The sequence below is a fragment of the Amblyomma mixtum genome, chromosome 1 (assembly GCF_055824585.1).
Source record: "Amblyomma mixtum isolate Tamu chromosome 1, ASM5582458v1, whole genome shotgun sequence".
In the NCBI taxonomy this organism is placed as follows: Eukaryota; Metazoa; Arthropoda; class Arachnida; order Ixodida; family Ixodidae; genus Amblyomma; species Amblyomma mixtum.
The window spans coordinates 310,099,724-310,119,011 of NC_143012.1; the positions used below are offsets into that span (position 1 = coordinate 310,099,724).

Sequence of the window (19,288 nt, forward strand, 5' to 3'; positions counted from 1 at the left end):
ACGCGCGAGGCGCGCCTGTGTAGGGGAAAAATTGAGGAAAGAAGGGAAATGCGGGAGAAAGTATGGAGGAAGAGGGAAGGCGATCGGCGGCGGCGCGACCGCAGCGCTGAGTTCGGCGCTGCGGAGCGCGGCGTCTCTTTTTCCCCTTTCCGCCTTCTTGGCTTCCCTCGGTTCCCGGACGCGGTGTGTCCCCTCTCTCTTCCCTGTTCCCGAAAAGGGGAAGCGCAGTCCTTCCTCCTTCTTCGAGCAGCGGCGACGCCAGCTGGCAGGCGCGGGCGTTTGCGGCGCTGTGCGCGCTCTCCCAGGCTCGCTGGGCCTGAGAAAAGCGCGCCGCTACGGCCAGTCACGCTAAGGGATAGCGGCCGTCCGGTGCTGCCGCCGCTGCTGCGAGCCCAGCGCCGCGGACCGCGCGCTTCGCCCGGCGCCGCCGACGACGACGCCGCCCACACGGCAAGGGAAGAAAGGGGTGCGGGAGAGGGCTTCTTTTTCTCTGCGTGTGTGTGCCGGTGACGCCGCTCAGCAAAGTGCGCTGGAAGTAGCGGGCCGAGTGGCAAAGCCGTCAAGCCGGCGTCAAGGGGCCCCGATCTTCGGGAGAACTGCAGGGAGCCGTCGCGTGTAATCGACAGGTGAGAATGAATGGGCCATCGGTTCGGACCCGATCCCTCATCCTTTTCCCTTCGATCCGGCGCACTTATACCTGCCGGAGTGCAGGCGCGCGTGCGACCAAGCGGCGAGCGCTTATGCGGCACCGCGTGGATTCAACTGTGTCGTCACCTGTCTGTTCGATTGAAGTGGGCTCTCAAATCGAATTAGCAGTAACTTGATCTCGCGTTCTCCACTCTGCCGCTCGCCTGAGAGTGAGCTGTCTAGAAAAGGGACTGTCTTGACCGCGTGCTCCGGTGTGCTGACTCATAGTGGACCTACGGCGCAAGCGCAGGGTGTTAACTACGCAGCCAGCGCCCTCCCGCGGTAGTTACTGGCACTGGTACCGCGGTACGCGTGTATGCCGGAGTGCACTGCGCACCCCTTCAGTCGATAGATGTCGACAAGTCGCAACGATTTGATGGTGCTTTCCTCGTGCTTGATGCGGATGCCGGCGTCTTGAGGTTTTCCGGAGCAACCAACCGCAGCGGGGGTCGTTGCCGTCGTGGCATTTGGACTTCGGTGAGTCATTTAAGTTAGTTAGTTAGATCATAGTAATATTTCATAAACTGTTCCTCGACGACCAGAGTGTTCGTAGCGTAGTAATCTGACATTGTTTGGCGGCGCGCCTGTTCTGTGAAGCGGTACACGTGACTCCACGCTTCAGCATATCCAGAAAACCTTAGACTAGGCTGTCAGTGTGGCCTGGGCGGACTTTATTAGGAAGCCAACGAGGCGAAATGCACATATAGTTCGCTTTCCTGCGTCCGGAGGCCATACGACCGTGCTAATCTTTGATGCTGTTCCGCTACCTACGCTGAGCAAATAGAAACAAAATGTTGCAGTGCATCGCTGGCTGCACTGAGCAAAACTGCGGCAGGTACGCTTTAAGCCGGGACCCACTGATCGCACAGTGTATCGTGTGCGCTTTAAGCTGCGATACGTGGCTTTTAATACAGCGCGCCCGACCGCGTTTTGATTACGGCGAAATGCAAACGACACCCGCTGGAAATTGTTCCGGAGCACTCCACTAGGGCGCCTTTTTCTCTTTTCCTTATTTAGTACCTTCCATACTCCCGTCCCTCACGGCGCCGTTTTGGTGTTCACCGAGAAGTACGATGCGCCTTTACTATCCATGAACCGCCGCGATGGCTCAGTGGTTATGGCGCTCGGCTGCTGGCCCGAAAGACGCGGGTTCGATCCCGGCCACGGCGATGAAATTTCGATGGAGGCGAAATTTCAGAGGCCCGTGTACTGTGCGATGTTAGTGCACGTTAAAGAACGCCAAATGGTTGAAATTTCCGGAGCCCTCCACTACGACGTCCCTCATGAGTCGCTTTGGGACGTTAAACTCCCATGAGCTATAAGCCTTTACTTTCCATGAAACCAATTTTCCCGCAGTCTGCCCCACACTGCTTCATGATTTCCTTCCATAACAACAGCGCGGTAGACGGGACAAAGAAGAAGAGACACAACACAGAACGCTGTGTTGTGTCTCTTCTTCTTTGTCCCGTCTACCGCGCTGTTGTTATGGATCGCCGTGAACACCAACTCGCCCAACAACTGGTAATGATTTTTTTTGCGCTTCGAAAACGAGCCATCGTGGGTGAAGGACCACACCTAATGGTATTTTCTGTAGTAACTACTATATCGCCTTACCCTATTGCACCGATACACCAGCATTCACCGTGCACTAGCTCATTAATGACACCCTACAAACCTATAATCGCATGCGTCATGTGAGGCAGAAAACTACAGGCAAGTTAAAACGTACAAATGGAACTCCGATCGCAAGCTAAAGAAAACTAAAAAGCAAGACGTTTCGACTTCCGTACGGTAGCTTTGTTCTTAAGGTATCTCTACCAACCAGGCGAAAAAGCTAAGTCAGTGCAAGCCGGCGTACACCATTTTGTTAAGAAAAAGAACTGCGTTGATGCAGCTGTTGCACCTTAACACGTTCTGCCTCCATAGTTAAGAGATTTATAGCTCATTAGCATCCACCTGAGCAGTCATACGCCTACAGAAAAATGATATATACAGCCGTCTCAGAAACTTTGCAGCTGAAGAAAAATTCGTCCTGTGCCGGGGACTGAAACGAGAACCGCTGCTTAACCGGGGCAGTAGTTGTAAGTTAATCAGGGCGGCTAGCAGTTGCAAGGGCGAGGCTGAATTAATAAGCTCGAAACGGAAACGGGTGTCAGGGTGAGGCCGAATTGATTAAAAGCTCAAAGCGGAAAGGGGAATACGGTTCTAGTTTCGAGCTGTTGAACAATTTTGGCCTCGCCCTTCCGACTGTAGGCGTACCGGTTACCATGGTAGAACTACTGCTGCGCGAAGGTGACAATGATGATGATGATGTCCTCAGTCTTAATAGCACATCTCCACGGCGGGGGATTGGCCAGGGTGCATAGCGGATGCTGCCAAGATATGTCCGGATGTGCTTCTTCTTCGTCTACATCTTCTACTATCTTCTCGTCCTACCACAGTACCGGTACATGCGATTCGCTTCGTCATGTCACATGCCCGCGTAAATATGCTCAGCTGTGAGTTCACGGAAATCTGAAAGTGACTGGAGAGCCAGACATGAGAAATCAACGCACGATCTTCCCACTGCATACCTGTACCGCGCAGGCCTCGGTGCTGCAGTATCGTATGAGGTGTGTGGAGGAACGTTCCCCCCAAAGGGCCTTTATTTTCCTGTTGTTGCTCCAGCCGGTGTTAGCGAGCTGTAGGATACCTGTGCATGCCCGACAGGCAACCCTGCTTCCGAGCCAGCTTTGACTTATTGAAGCACGGGACGAGCCATCCGCTGGAAATGAAGCCGGCTGCGAGTGACCGTTAGGGAGCCATCAGGAAGCGAAGCCGGGTTTATTAAAAACACGCCCTAGCGGTCATCTTGCCGGCCAGCGGACCCCTCTCGCGTCCCATGGCGCGAGGTGGAGGAGAGGAGGTTAATAGACGGCGGGCCCGTCTCCCGCCTGTTTTCCTTTTCTTATTTCTTTACCTTACTGCCTGCTCTTCCTTTCCTCGCATCCAAGCCTCTCTCCTCAAAGCCTAAACAGTCTGCCGCCGCCCCCACGCACGGCACAAGGTGAAATATATTGCGCTCTGTTTCCGGCTCAACAAGAAAGCGAAAGGAGCCACGCTACACGCCTTTACTCGTAAACAAGCCTTTCGATTTAGTACGAGCAATACCTCTTTGATGACACGGATTTCGATACTACGCGTGGGCGCCACATATTAAAAATAAAGCTCTCCAGTTTATTCGTGCCGGCGTGCGTCAGAAGAGAAAGGAGATAGCAGTATTCTTCTAAACACGTTCAGCACGGTGAAGCTCTGCGCCAGTTGGTGCGACATGTTAAAGGTTTGGGTTATGGTGGTTTAACGTCCCAAAGAGACTCAGGCTATGAGGGACGCCGTAGTGAAGGGCTCCGGAAATTTCGACCACCCGGGGTTCTTTACAGTGCATTTACATCACACAGTACACGGACATCTAGAATTTCGCCTCCATGGAAATTCGACCGCCGCGGCCGCTGTCGAACCCGTGTCTTTCGTGTCAGAACCCGAGCGCGATAACCACTGAGCCACCGCGGAGGGTTAAAAGGATAGAAAGAAACACTGGTAATTGGAGTTTACTGGAAAGAACATGTAGAGCACTTCTCTTCCCACGTCCTCTTCCAGTCGCGGTTCTTTTTACCCTTTAACATCTTCTAAACATATCCGCCATTCCTGCATCAGCACTACTCCATAATGGCCGCAGTCACGCAGTCAACCGCATTATATGCTTCCGAATGTCTTAGCTCCCATTCATGAATGGCTTTTTTTTTTCTTTTAAGTTTCCAATGCGCACTGCACATTTGTTGGAGCCTCCTCTTTATCTACACTTCACCCACCGATGCTGCAATTGGTTCGCCTTTTAAAACCGAATTATTAGCCTCCTCCGATTCGACGAACCTCTATGTATATGTCTGTGCATGCGCGCCACTGTTCTCAGGCACCGTGAGTGGCTGCTCACAAATCAAGCTATCCGTGAACTATCTCACTCCCTCTCAAGCCCTCCACCATCACAGGTCACTCGGGGTTATTCCCTATACTTGCTGGATTAGGAGCAGCTGTTCGAGATGTTGGAGTTTTGTTGTTGCTATTCCAAAGGGCAGAGTGTAAGTATTGGGAAAGGTGTGTTGAATACACACATATTGTGAAGAAGACAGCGCAAAAAACAGACGAGGGACAGAAGAGAACACATAAGATGTCCACGAGCGCTTATGTGTCCTTTCTTCTGTCCCTCGTCCGTTTTTTTGTGCTGACTTCTGCAGAAAATGCATCACCAACCAGCCCGGCGGCTTGCTCCCCACACAGGTTGTCTTCAGGAATGCCTGAAAGCTGGCTGCCCCGGAGTTCTGTGCCTGCTTCTACGTACAAAATTCGGTGCGTAGATTGGACCGAAATTCGAGGTTCAGCAAACCGTCGATACATACTAGACAGTGAAGAAAAAAAAAAAAGCGATGGTCTATCCTGCCGTCGAGGGCAGACGTAAGCATGAATTGCATTATACGAAAGACGTAGCACATACGCCTCTTCGGTGGTGACATCCAACCCTCGGATTTAGGACTGGCCTTTTAGATGCTAAACATGCGCCCGCCTTCATCCGCCTGTGTTCACCGGGCTGGACATCGCACATGGTCTCCCTGGCTGCTTTCGCGGGCTTGGGGGCCGAAGCCATCAAGCACGTTTTCATTTGGGCAGCGCGTTCGGCTTCCTTCGCCGCTTTCTGTGCTTTACGTGCCGCTGCCAACTCGCATAGCATGCGCCCAACGCATCTCACTGCTTTCGATCTTTGATGCGTCCTTGCGATGGCCTGTTCCTCACCACCATAGCAGACATTCGCGAGCGGATGAACAATGACGAAGACGACGACTTTTAACGTACAACACGAGATGCTACCAATCAGAACACATCATGAGGAGGAGAACCAGTCAAAAAGGACAGGCACTTGAGGAGACATACAGCGCGACGTTCTCTACTTGTCCGTTCTGACTTGTTCTCTTCTTCATCGTGTATCAATTGGCCCAGATTTCCACTTTCCTAGATCGCATCGCGCGAGAGTCTGCGGTGATGCAGAGTGAAAACGAATCTGCTTTGTTGGCGCCGGCTGTAGTTCAAATCCCACTCGAGGCGAGTTTTTTGTGCTACTGCGATTATGATGCAAAAGTTCGGAGTATTTCGGATAAATCAGGCTTCATGTTTGGCTTCAGGTTCGCTGTAGTCTGCGGACAATGTTCTCCTGAGTTTCACAGAATGGGAGCTGAAATCTTTTTTTCACGCTTAAGACTGTTGACATCAGCTCGTAAAGAATCAGGGTGACAGAGAGCAGACAACATAAAATCTCTTCGAAAAACTATCCCCGTGCGTCTCTCGCGACGTCTTGGCGCCTATTTCATTCCGAAAACATTGAAAACGTGGCCGTTTGGCTTCGCGTGCATTCTTTGCGACATGCGCGGTTCACGGTGAGTGCTTATCTTCCGGAGGAGCAACGCTCTGGGCTTCCACTGAAGCCAACTTGTGTACGGGCAGACGCTCCGCCGGTGCATTCGATCGACGCGCTTAGCGTGGATAGTTTCCGTGAGCGGTCCACTAATGGCCATGATACAATTACGCTCGATAACAAACAAACAACACAGAAACAATCTACCATGCTGCGCGTAACTTCGATCCGTTAGGCTGACTGGATATAAAGTGAGAGTTCCCATACGCCGTGCCGACCATTAATTATGGTGCTATGTATCGTGTGTCCTTGAATCTTCTTTTGGCAGTATAATTCCGAAGGGCCGTTGGGGTCCATAACAATTGGGCGTGCAAACCGAGGGCCCTATGTGAGAGAAAACGACGTATAGTTGTGTGATTTAAAAACGACACAAAGAAGTACGATCGTTAGCCTTAAGTTACAGTACACTGACGCGGCGTACGTACCGTTTATCTACGCATTGGACTTTACGGCTGCTATTCTGGATGCTCTTCAGCGAGGGCTTGTGGTGTGGCGCACTACAACGCGCAGTGTCATCTCGGGGTGGAATTTCTCAGCTGGGTCCGTTGGCCGCGGTCATTGTGAGCTTGTGCTTGCTTTCACGTGAGGATGAAAGGGAACCCACATTCCGTGCGGCCTAGCTCTTACGACATACTCCGTTGGAATCGCTCCATGAGAAGCCCTTTTTAAGCGGGCCAATCCTGTCGACGCTGCGCTAGTCGGGTAGCATGTCTGTTTTCACGCAGCAATGTCGGTTTAAGTTCGCTGCTTTTTGGAGCTGAATGCGTGCCATTATGTAACAATCAGAAGTACGCTGTTTCCATGTCCACCATTCTCGGACAAAAATTAAAGATTGGAAAGTTATACGATACTTTTATGGAAATATTGAAGGTAATGTTCCATTCATCTGATATGTAGAGAAATCTTTTTTTAAAGTGTTTTCATTGATCACATCTAGCAGTTAAGACTGCCATTGAAAACCAATAGGGAACGCTATTAACGATTGCAAAAACGTTAATAGAAAAAAAAAGGCAAGACTTACGTCGGGCGATCTGCGGATATATTGATTGTTACAGCGAAGTCTTACATTATATGAAAAAATTGCGCTCGTAAACGATTTCCTGCTCAAAAATGCTCTTGTCCAAAATTGCTGGGTGTGATTACGAGAGCAGTAACAGTGGCACTTGGCGAAAATTCCAGCGTTATCTGTGCGAAGTCTTGGCGAGTGAAGCCGCCATCTTACATAATCAGCACCCACCAGCAACCTCCCCATGTCGTCACTCTAGATATAGGGTATGCCTACCCACCCATCGACAGCTCGATCCACCCCACCCACTCAGCTTCACCCTCCAGAAGCGCCATCCACCACCCGCCCAATTCTACCCTCCAGAAATCTCACCCACCTCAGACACACCTACCACCACCCTCAACAAGCCCTGCACCCAAAAAAGAAGCTAAAGATACGGCGAAATAGAATTCAAAGGCGCAGTGGGAAATCCAGCTGCCCTCCAGAAGCACCAGCCAACTCCCCATCTCATCTCCACCCACCCAGTAAAAGCATTTATTAAAGTATCAAGGTAGTAATCGTGTGTAAATTTAACTGCCATCGTTGCTTTCTTGCATCAGGTTCCATGATCGTCCTGTAATTTTTTTTTTCTTTCTTTGGAGATTTATAAACACCGCACACAGTTACAAGCAGTGACTATAGTGCAAGTATGAGAGCGCTGCATGTAAGGGATAGCGCCAGAGAAGAAGGAAGAGTATGTGAGGGAAGTTATCAAGAAGAGAGTTCCGGCTGGCCACCCCGCCAGCGTCAGATGCATAACGCAACTTGTCGCGACGAGTGCGCAATGCAGCTTCAGTGCGATCCGCAAGCATACGCGGGGATCACGTATATCAAAAACAGTGCGTGCATTGGTCTTTGCTGCGTGTCCTTGCCAGACACTCAGTGTGGAAGTAAGCAAGTAGGTGTTTGTGTGTGTCAAATAAAAACAACGTAACTGGTCTATACCTGTCGTACCTGATAATCGCTGCTCTTCTGTGCAGGGCGGGCTCCCAGCGGCGCGGACCAATGGTGGAGGCGTCGCTGCAGATCTTCGTCCGAGACATCGCAGCCTCCGAAACGCTGTCTCTCCGGAAGATGGTACTCCGACCCGACCTGGCATGCGTCAACTACCGCGGGGACGACCTGCCCACCACCGCGCACTTCGGAGCCTACGTCGACGGCCGCCTGGTCGGCGTGGCGTCGGCTTTCAACGAGCCGCTCAACTTCCCCGCTACCCAAAGTCTGCCTCCTCAGCATAACTGCACCCCCTCAGCTGAAGCCAACGTTGAAGTGTGCAACGAAGGCTCGGAGCTAGACCAAGACAATGGGTCTGGTAAAGAGGCGAGAGACCAGCACCTAGAAAGCGATTCGAACGAACTGATATCCGAGCAGGTTGCAAAGCTAACGCTGGACGCGTCGTCCGAACCAGAAAATATGACGCGGGTTGTCTCCAAAGGAGACGGTGCCCAAAAGGCCGCAGGCGAGGTCGTTGAGGGAATTGCAGAGGCCTGCTGCCGAGGAGGTCGCCCTGCTTCGCCGAGCAGCTCGCAGGTGTGCCCTAACACGTGCATCGTTGTCGCGGCATCGGAGTGGAAGCGACCGACATGCCCTCCGCAGCCCAGCGTAGAGCGGGCCATCAAGCTGGCCTCGGAGGCCAACTCGTGGCGCATTCGGGGACTAGCCGTGGAACTTCCTCTCCGGGGTCGCGGCCTCGGTTCTCGGCTCATCTCGGCGTGCATCCAGCATGCCATGCAGCAGCAGGCCGCTTGCATATGGTGCGTGGCTCGCTGCTCGGCCGAGCCCGTCTATGAGAAGATGGGCTTCCAGAGGGCCGGACAGGTCTTCCAGCTGGAAGGCATCGGACCGGTGCGCTACATGGTCCAGGCCTTGATCTAACTGATTCGTGGACGCGGCGCGGGAGTTGTGTGTGTGAGTGAGTGAGTGAGTGAGTGTGTGTGCACAAAACGGCCGGGCTTCAAGTGTGGGTGCTCATGGTCGGGTGGCGCCGTTGAAGTCAGCTTCCAGATGCTCTTCGAGGTCACAAATGGCCTCAGGTGCTGGCTCGTGTCCACGTGATGTTCACGATTCTGCTCCAGTTGCTCGCCTCCTGAGCTGTGGTGTCACGAAACTACAAGACACTTAGCAAGGGTAGCAAGACTGTTCTGGTGGCCGTCACCGACTGTTATCTCTCAAAAGTGAGCACAGAAATGGCTATCACGACGACCACGCTTAATGGCGGCAAGATGGTTTTGTATAGGGGAAGGGAATTTGTGTAGTGTGCGGCTGCTGCTAAGGTCACAGTTGGTATGCAGCCGCTGCAAAGGTGCCTTGCGGGACCAATCTACATTGATTACTCGGACATGCAAGAGGCCACACGCTTCGATATTTTCATCATTTTGCGTGTGGGCGTTTGCCTGAAGTGTACCGGCGACCGCGTAGGATACGTGGCAAGGCATGTGCTCCACTTCGACGATTGTTTTGGCTGGTGATCCGCTCATGGTTGTTACGTTCTTGCGCGGTTCCACTAGGGACAAGCGTCGACGGCGCGGAAATGCTTGCATGTTGCCGCCTGCAGAATCCACCGTGCACTCCGTGTGTTTTTGCCGCGCGACCACTCGAGACCGTTGTCGAGTACGCCTGTTCAATTCGTCAACAGAGGTAGTGCCTCATTTAAGTCTATACACCTACGTCTTGCCTTTTCCCCTCATAATTCTCGCAACAGGTGACAATCTGACCTGTATACAACTCTCTACAAGAATGTGCTCTCATTTCTGGCAGGAGCAAGCATGTGTCGATGTGCTATAGGAGAACATTTGTCAGGGCGAAGTAAGAACGGTCCTGGTGCTAACACTGCGTTAAGGTCGTCCCCATAACTGTCGTCAGCTCGTGACGTTGTCCCGAACTCTCCTCCATCTTACTGAGAAGTAGTGTCTCGTTCATCATTCCCAAGTGCCCGATTAACGCTGATATTAGTGGACACCGCGGGGTCAAGGGAAAGTAAATGCGGACCCTTTAACGACTTTAGCTTTTCCTCCCCTTTGGTATTTAATATACAGAATCGGGAAGCTTTCAAATATATTCAAGCGGTGATCCAAGGCCTTTTCGCTTTCGAACTTCTTTCTATTTTCGATGTAGTTAGCTCGAGCACAATACCGTCCCCTGTACTCCTCGCGTTATTACCTGTAACTTCCGAGTTTTTCGAGAAGACAACTAGTATTTGTACACATAATCAAGCAGTCAGCGTTCGATCCAACAGCGCCTTACATGGACGTAGGCTTTAGAAAAGCATGAGCGGTAGCCATGTTCCCGTTGAACAACGTCGGGACTAGACACAGAATTTTTTCATGGTTCTACTGCTTCAATTTTTCTCTATACTCATACGGTATAAGACCCCTCATATCCATACACGACCCCTCATAGTACGACCGCTTCGACCGCCTCTGCGAACGGAAATGACATGCAAAACAGTAACTATCTCTGCGTGAAAATCTTTTCCTTTTGTTTTTAACTGCTCATACAGCTGACAAGCCAGTCTTCCCCTACTGCACGGCTTTCCCGGACCTTCCGAGTACACAGGGCTAAATGTACGAGCGCTCCTTTTAGTCATCGGCTCTGCTTCTCAATACAGCTGTACGCCGGAAGCTATAGAGTATTGATAAGAGCATAAACACACGCACCCATAGGACCTTGACGGCCGTGAATAGCAACCTTCGACGGAGTTCACACGTGTGTGCCAGGTATTGTCATGTGGGTGACAGCGTTTAGGCGAAAGCCGCAAGACCGTGTGCCTTAGAGATGTCCACGTCTTGTGGATGGCGGGCTCTTTAAAGCACGCACAAGGCACCGCTTGCGTAAGTCACCATGGCAGCTTTAGCCTACATTCATATATGGTCGCCGTTCTCAGAAAACCGCCGCTTAAAGCTGGGACGCATTGCAGACCCTCTGGGTGGGGTGCTGTGTGAAGTGGACCATGGCGTGAACTTCGAAGCATGGAACAGACATTTAGTGTTTCACTGGCATCGCAGACGTGGATATAAAACGCAATCAAGGGCCGGAGGGAATCGGGTGGAGTGATGGTGATAGAAAATTAGTAGGTATAGGAAACCGAGATTACCACAACACGAGGGCATTTGGAGGTCCTTATAGGAGAGACATTTGCTATGCTACACTAGACTTTACTCGTAATAACGGTGACGACGACAGTTCGACGACTGCAGCGAAGCTTGAGTAGAAGCAGAGTACACCTGAGGCGAGGTCAGATATGGTTTGCCGCCTGTAGCCTCATCACCGGTGACCCCATCAACAGTCGGTGGTAGTTTTGGCGGTGCGTCCTTCTCGCGCTTGCTTTTGCGGCTGTAGAGACAGCAGATGGCGACAACATCCAGTCCGATAGCTATGTACGTTGCATCGGTCTGCTTGACGCAATCCTGGCTGATAATTTCTGAAAAGTATGGGGAAGACAAAATGATATCTATAACGTTAACCGAAAAGAAGAGGTGGCGTTGATTAAAAAGCCGACGCTTGTCGACGATATCCTGAAAGAATAGCAGTAGGCAAGACATGAAATGCGTAGAACAGGTCAAATTCTAGGAACTGCATTCTACTAGCTCCTTTAGACTCGTAGAAACACTGAGGATGAAATAGGTGGGGACATATTCATTTGTGCAGTGATACGCTGACCGTGGCTGGCGCAATATGTGTGTAGTTGGAGATATTGGGAGATGTAATTGGGAGACTGCGAGAAAGGAATATTAGGAAATTTACCTGTGGCATTGAATTCGAGTGGGCTAAGATATGTATTCAAAGTAGCTGACAGGGACAGCGAGGGACTGAGAAAAAAATACGGTTGGTCGGGCTAGACGCTTGAATTTCTCTGTAGCACAGGTTTCATAAGGTTTACGTAAACAGCTAAACACGGCACCGTAGCACGCCAGTGTCTTCCTTACAAGCATTCAGCATCTCTCCGAGCCAACTCTTACGACGTGACACGGATGGAAACTAAGACAGCAGTGGCAAGAAATCTGGGCGTAGTTACAGAATTTCGGAATATAACATTTTGCTACGCATACGCTTAGAAACATTTTCATGGACGTCCAGCAGGTTTTCACTCACGCAGCTTTGTATAATTCTTTGCACTGTGCCCTCTGACCACTCAAGCATCTATATAAACTCATGCGGTGGTTCTCTTATAAACCTTATCCTTCCAGAGGACTTCATGTCTTCTTTTTCGGGCTGGTCAATCCGCACATTCTTGGATCGCATTGCGCTTTTTCGCGTACTTTTAATCGTTCATGCGCTTTGGACACGCCCTTTCTCTTTAACTTTTCAGCGAGCGTTACTGTGTCAGACATATCTATGTCGAGTGTTCGAAAGCTTATATCTTGCTGTGTTATAGAGGGCGCTGCGACCTTTTTACATTACGCTTCCTGCGCACAATGCTGTTCTATAGTGTTCTACCTTTCTCGGGCATATCGTTGAGTTAGAACAGTACCGGTTTCCCGCCGCCGAGAACTGCGATGCGAGCTTTGTTCTTGTTTGGAATTTGCCGCCATTACCGTGGCAAATCCGTACCTTGCCACTGTAATGTTCGGCGACTAACTCACGTAAGCATATCATGCGTAGCATGCGTATTACGTGAATTTGTTAGAGCCTTTGCCGGTTATCAAACATGACGCGTGAACGCATTTTTCATTTTAAGAGCATCTAAAGCTGAAAATATGCTTGGGCTTCTGTCGCAACATTGACAATGCGTGGGATTAACCAAGCATCTTTGATTGTACCAGTTAAGAAATTTTCCCCAAACGGCCCACGCATCAAAATCTGGCGCCCTGATTGGTTCAGTGCTTGAAGATTGTTTGACTGTCACGCTGCTAGCGGCATTCAAACGAACTGCCCTACGGTTTGCTCAAAAGAGACGGGTAAAACACGGAAAGGGGACTGTGCTAAACCTCTGCGGCGTTATCATGGCACTCACGGTCGCAGAGAAATAACTCACTTCTACAGCAAGTGCTGAACTATGTTTAAAGATAACATTTTTAATATTAATAAGGACCCTCATCTGAAAAAAACTGCAGGAATGTAAGCTTTAGTTCTGTGGTAACAGCGGCCATCCTGGTATGGGTTAGCATCACGTGGTCTCAAAAGGTCAACGTTGCCAGATTAATACGTCCCATACTTGTTACGCAGAGTAAAGGCTGGCTCTCCAGGCTTCACAAAAATGGCTAACACCACGGCTCACAATAGTGGGGAGAGAGTGTAAATGGGAAAGCGTTTACCCGTTTTCGCTCTACAGTCAGTATACTCTGGCTCAAAATGTGAAGCAGCCTGCCAAGCTCATAGATGACGCCACCATCTTAATCATCGGAAACTGATCGCATGCTGCAGCGAGGTTTTATTCGCAGTTTCATTACTGTTGCGATTGAAGATCGCTGGGATTGAACAGCCCCGCTGACTAAACCGGCAAAAGCCAGGCCGGGGTCACACGTCCGAAGGGGCAGCACCCACGACAAGAAACAGGTGTTTAGAGTCAAGCTTTCAAACTTTCTAACTGCCTATAAGCTGCCATTTAGAATTAGGAAACAATATGCGCATTTTTGGCGCCTTTGCTAAGATGGAAAGTTGAAAGAGCGATGAGATTTTCTTCGTTGCGAGTAGGCAAACCACAGACGATGTGCCTCGCTCACCAGGCGTTTTCGGGAAGGTTAAATGAAAGCCCGTTTTCTTCCTAACGGACGGCTGGAGTTCGTCCCCAGTTCTAGGCACGAATGTGTGGCTTCTAATGCGTGTCTTAGGGTAAACCATCCAGAATCACCGTCATTATACGCCACTATGCCAGTACTACAATGATCTAGAAGGGCGAACTGCGGTCTAAATCTCGTTTTTCTCTGCGAACTTCAAGAAGGTGCAGGAGAGAGTCTTACGAAAGAAAAAAAAAAGATAAAAAGTGAAAGAAAGAAAATTCTAGAAGTTCTAAAAACTAAAAATCGGTGGTCAAGTTCTTTTATCATGTTTCCCAATCATGTACATGTTTCATTTTTTGAAGAACAGTCTGTATGCAAATGGAAAGCAAATGTGATTTGAAATAACGGCAAGTGTGATACTGTTCGCCGAGGAATTAGGAAAGGCGTTGGGTCATCCAGAATGATTGCGACAGCGATAACGGCCGCCAGCTTGGTAGTGCAGGTTTTTTCTTATCGCGACTACTGATGACCAGCACTCTGACTGCAACTGCTGCCTACCTAGCAAACCATACAGAAAAATACGATAGACACTTTGCAGTTTTTCTCTACGAACGCGTATTTTTAGCGTCTCTCCATCGCATCATTTTTTTTTTAGAGTATGGGAGAAACGATAAATGGGGAGCCGTTCATACATCAGTGTACAGTAAGCGCACATAAACTGATATGATAGCGACTAAAATTACACGAGTCGCTTGCTGGTTGAAGCCGGTCCCATATCAGTTGTCGTGCAACTATTGAGCTCTTCAGTGGGGTGTGTTGACGAAGAATTATGCCGCATTAATTCCGCTGTACCTACAGTTGCCAGAGGAATAAGTGAAGAAACATCGCCGTTGGATGGCGACTATACACCACTACAAGTAGAATCTAACCATTTTGCCTCTACTTAAACGCACGGTTTTTGTGCAAAGTGCGTTTTTCTTTTCTTCCAGAGTTTCTTAGACGTAGGACACTTCCGTCACAACCCCTTTGCGCGTCCGTCACTTCGTCTCTCGTTCCGTAACACGACCATGACGTTTTCACCACACAACCGACTTCGTCATTGCTTCAACTAGAAGTGCCAACCGTAGAGCTAGGTCCCAACCTCTGCAAAGAAGAGAGATAGAGAAGCCGTGCTCAATCTCATCGGTGATAACAAAGAGGTCGAACCAGCTACGCATAAGTGTGAAGGTGGTAACGCATACACCTGTTTGCGCGAAGTTTTAGGCCAGTGAGAACGCTAAGCGTGACACGGGCTCCGCGGCTCTAAGAGCAGACACAAAGGCACGTATTCATGTAAGAAAGCCGAATCTTTACAAAGATGTTAAGTTTGCAGGAAGCGTGCAATCGAGTGATCCTTTTACGTCGTGTCTATTCCAACTTTATCATTCGCCACACTGAGAGCTAGACCAAATGGCAGCGGTGGAGTGGTTGCCCATTTTCCAATGAAGGGCGAGAAGAATGTGACCGGAATAGAATTGGAATAGAATTGTTGTGTCATTACGGCCGAGGAAGAACGAAACGTATATGGAGCTCAAGTTTCAAGAGCGGTGCCAAGGATAGTGCATAATGAGGTCACATGCGCGCGCTACTGGCTTCCTTAGCCGAACACAACCTTGCAGATTCTATCGTAAGTGCTTCTTGAGCTTGTTACTTCCCTTCTAAAATACGGTTAAGAAAGTAGTAGAGCTTGTTAAAATAAATGCGCTGTTATTTATTCGTTACTTGTATTTTCAACGCTGACTGAGGTGTTCCTCATTGTGATATGTATCATTCCGGGTTCTTTTTCAAAGCACAGGTGGTGAGTACCGCTCGGCTGTGCGGGCTGCCTCAGGCTGTCCCGTTTATTTCGCCATTCTGCCAACACTAATGAATAAAGTGACGATGTGAGTTGTATGTGTTTCGCCTTCTGATGTCCGGATCTGCAAACCTGCTCTCATTCAAGTTCCGTTCTTGTCTGGCCTGAGGTCTTTTTTGCTCTTCACAGAAAGAGATGAAGCTATCGCCTCGGTGCCTATGGTGTTGTATACGCGCCATTTGTGTTGTCTATTCACGCATAATTCATCGAACCATGCAAATTTGAGGAGAAGCAGCTTTGCGAACCGGGGCCCTACCCTACCCTCCTTTTTTTTCCTTCTTTTTAAAGAGCTCTGAAACATGCTTCATGGACGGAGAAGTTTTCTCATTCCTTGAGGTCCTTGCTTCCCTCGCATGCGTACTGAAAGCGTCCGTAGAATGCCTGGAGTCAGCACGGAAAACAAAAGGAATCTCCAGTTAGTCATGATGTGTCAATGTGACGCATCTTTTCGACTTTTTTTCTCTTTTTTTTGTTTTGAGGTATACTTGCGGATGTACTGCCCTCTAATTTCTTACATGGAAACTTTCCAGTGGCAGTGTATTGTTTTCAATGACACAAAAGGAAACAATCCCACAAAGACAAATAATAGCAAGTGATAGATCTAAAAACTGGAATCCGGTCAGGAAGCGTGTTTCAGAGCTCCTTTAGTGCTATCTTTGCAACGGCCGCCGGACCACAGAGTGCAGTCAGCTGCACCAGTGAGCAGGGTTCGGCTCCGTTCGCATCACTTGTCTTTTCTTGTGTTCTCTTCAAAGAAAAAAAAAATGAAGACTTGTGGCTGTGGGAAAAAAAAAATGAAGTGCAATATGGCTAGCATCTTCATTTGCTCGAAAACTAGAATCCACGCTGAAGGAGTCGGCAATTACAGTCAGTGCATATTGCAGTCTGCGACGGAAGAACGGCTTTGTGTGACTCTTCATCCTTGTACCAACCACAGGCTCATCCTCTGTTTGTTCGCCTGCTAAAATGTCTTGCTCATACCTGGACTCCTGGACCGCAGTGGAACGACTTGTTTTGACGTTCTTCCTAAAGCGAATACCTGCTCCCGTCTCCTGTAATAAGAGCAAGCCAATTGTAAAACCAGCTAAACTAATAAAGATTCTCCACGCGGACTGTTAAGCTCCTTTTCTAATTCACTGTAGCCGGTGTCCCAGTCTCTTGCTTGCATGAGCCCGCGGAACGCTTGGGCGAACCTAATTACGTTCACATCGCTAAGCTCGGGAAAGAGCCTGACGGCTAATAATGTACATCCTCCGCTTGTCGGTGCTCTTCAGCGGACGCAAGAAAAAAGACCTCATCAGAACATTCTTTGTTCTTACTTAGCGTTCGCCAACCATACGACCTATCCTGAAGGTCTCTTAGGTCTTTCGGGTCTTTCGGGTGTGTATTTCAGTACGACAGCGAACTGCTCGTCGCTGCCGTCCGTCACCATTATATATGCCTCATTACCTTTCTTTTTTTTTTACCATCCTGGATGTCGCCTTCTTTTTCTGTTTCTCCCTTAACCTTCTTTAGTTCATCTCTTCTCTTCCCTAACCACCGCAACGAGTCCTAGCACTACTCACCACACAAGCATCATCAAAAATATTCCCTGTGCCCTTATTTTTAGCTTTTGTTAGGGCGCATCCTAACAAAGACACCGTTGCTTCACAGTTCTTTGAACCCTTCTGTTTTTATTAAATTGCATTTAAAGCCCCTTGATCAAGGGGCTTTAGTTGCATTGACCCATGCCCGCCACCTATTTCCTATTTCACTTTTGTCGCCACCTTTCCTGCCTAGCCCAGCCCAAAGTTGTAGGTTTCATCCTGACCAATGCGGAAGCTCTTTTATGGAGGAAGAATTTAAAAAATGCCTGGTTCTAAGATTTTGCGTACACGTGTAAAGCCCCGATGAAATTAATCCAGAATTGGCCACTACGACTTGCTTCGAAGCCTACATTGTAGTTATAACAGGCAAAAATCAATCAGTCAATCAAGTGACTCGTAATGACTCGCAAGCTGATGACAGTGAAGCTCAGCATGCCCAATTTTCTTGCAGTGAACTCAGGCAATCATATTATCGGGACTCTTACGCTCTTCAACTACGTGAAAAGAGGAGACGACAGACAGCACCGGAATGGAGCACTCAGGTTTTCTTCACCATTTACTTCGGCCTACTGTCAATCCTTGGAGGTGTTTTTAAAGGAGTGCATACACTTGTAACAATCAAACGAAATACAGTGTTAACTATAGAGTAAATTGCACAGAAAAAAAAAGAAAAAGAAAAGCCCATAAAGTGAGGTAAAGTAATGTTAAAAGAGCTTGCTTTAAATTCTTACTGATTTTTTTTTTTAGTTCTCGTGCACGCATTCAGACACATTCGCGCGCTCAAAACTCGTGGGAAAAATGAAAACCGATTGTAGGGTACCTATAGACCTTTTTCAGGCGCGCGCGACCATCTTTCGACAGCAGCGCCGTCTTGCGTCTGGCCGATTTCTCCGCCATGTTGGCTTAGGCGCTGGCTTGGGTGGCCGCCGCTGTAATACAGGCAGCATGGACATGACAGGCAGCTGGTACTCGCCGCGCTGTTCAGCCTTCTCCGAGTGATGATTTTTGCATGATTTTGACCTGCAAAGTGTTGCACTGTATGCACTGAGCAACTGTGAACAAAATGGCCCGTGCTTCGGCGAGCGGTGACGCGGATGTTTCCCTGCAAGTTGAGCCGAAAATCGACATTGGCCTTCAGTTTTTTAAGTCCTGCTGGTTTATCGGATGTTTACTGCAAGCAAACAGCTGTGGCATTTGTGCAATGCATCATGGCTTTCAAGTACTGTCAAATAGCTATGTTTACAGTGCCGTTGTCGTTAATAATCAGTCGCCAGTGTCGGCAGTTATAACAGAAATGTTTCACGTAACCCGCAGTGCTGCTGCATCATTTACCCAAATTATTACTTATGTTTTGATTTTGCAAGGGTCACAGACGACACATATCTTAGCGACATCAGCAGTAAGTGCTCGCGTGTAAGGTACGTATAGCTGAAACAGCCCGCAACCGCACTGCCGCGTTCTTCACACTGCCCCGCTTCAAGCCGCCTTCGCTTCCTGTAGTTGTTTGAACAGCAGACGACTGCGCAGTGGTTTCCCGAAGACCTCGTTTCAGCATTAATCGCACATACACCCAAATCGGGCTACTACAGCTAAGCAACCGCATACAGTAAACACGGATAACCGCAGAGAACGCACGGGACGCACGGACACTGCCTTCCCGAACCAGCCAGAGAGGAGGAAAGCAACATGGCGGTGTTCGGCGCGCTGGGAGCGAGGCTAAAACTGAAAAAGGTCTATAGAAATAGACTCAACGCAAAAACGTCCGTGTGATGTGCGATGTCAGTGCACGTTGACCTCAGGTAGTCGAAATTAATCCGGAGCCCTTCGCTACCGCAGCCCTCGACAGCAGATGTGAAACTTTGACTACATATCATACCGTACTTCAAATTTACAGTCATGGTTATGTCATGTGGGTCT

At 49.3% G+C, this 19,288-nt stretch overlaps 1 protein-coding gene across 2 annotated transcripts; it reads left to right on the forward strand.

The window, feature by feature from the left end:
- Positions 1-257: 257 nt before the first annotated feature.
- LOC149372401 (uncharacterized) lies at positions 258-16,897 on the forward strand. 2 transcript variants are annotated; one of them, XM_089566864.1, is made up of 2 exons: positions 258-626; positions 8,213-16,897. In XM_089566864.1, the coding sequence occupies exon 2, from the start codon at positions 8,238-8,240 to the stop codon at positions 9,105-9,107; it is 870 nt and encodes a 289-aa protein (XP_089422990.1). In that variant the 5' UTR covers positions 258-626; positions 8,213-8,237; the 3' UTR covers positions 9,108-16,897. The 2 variants fall into 2 exon arrangements, with proteins under 2 accessions (XP_089422990.1, XP_089422991.1); XM_089566865.1 differs by lacking the exon at positions 258-626 and adding an exon at positions 1,058-1,164.
- Positions 16,898-19,288: the final 2,391 nt, after the last annotated feature.

What these genes read in the sequence shown, in the direction of transcription:
- LOC149372401 (XM_089566864.1), top strand. Translation starts at nt 8,238, where the DNA reads ATGGTGGAGGCGTCGCTGCAGATCTTCGTCCGAGACATCGCAGCCTCC.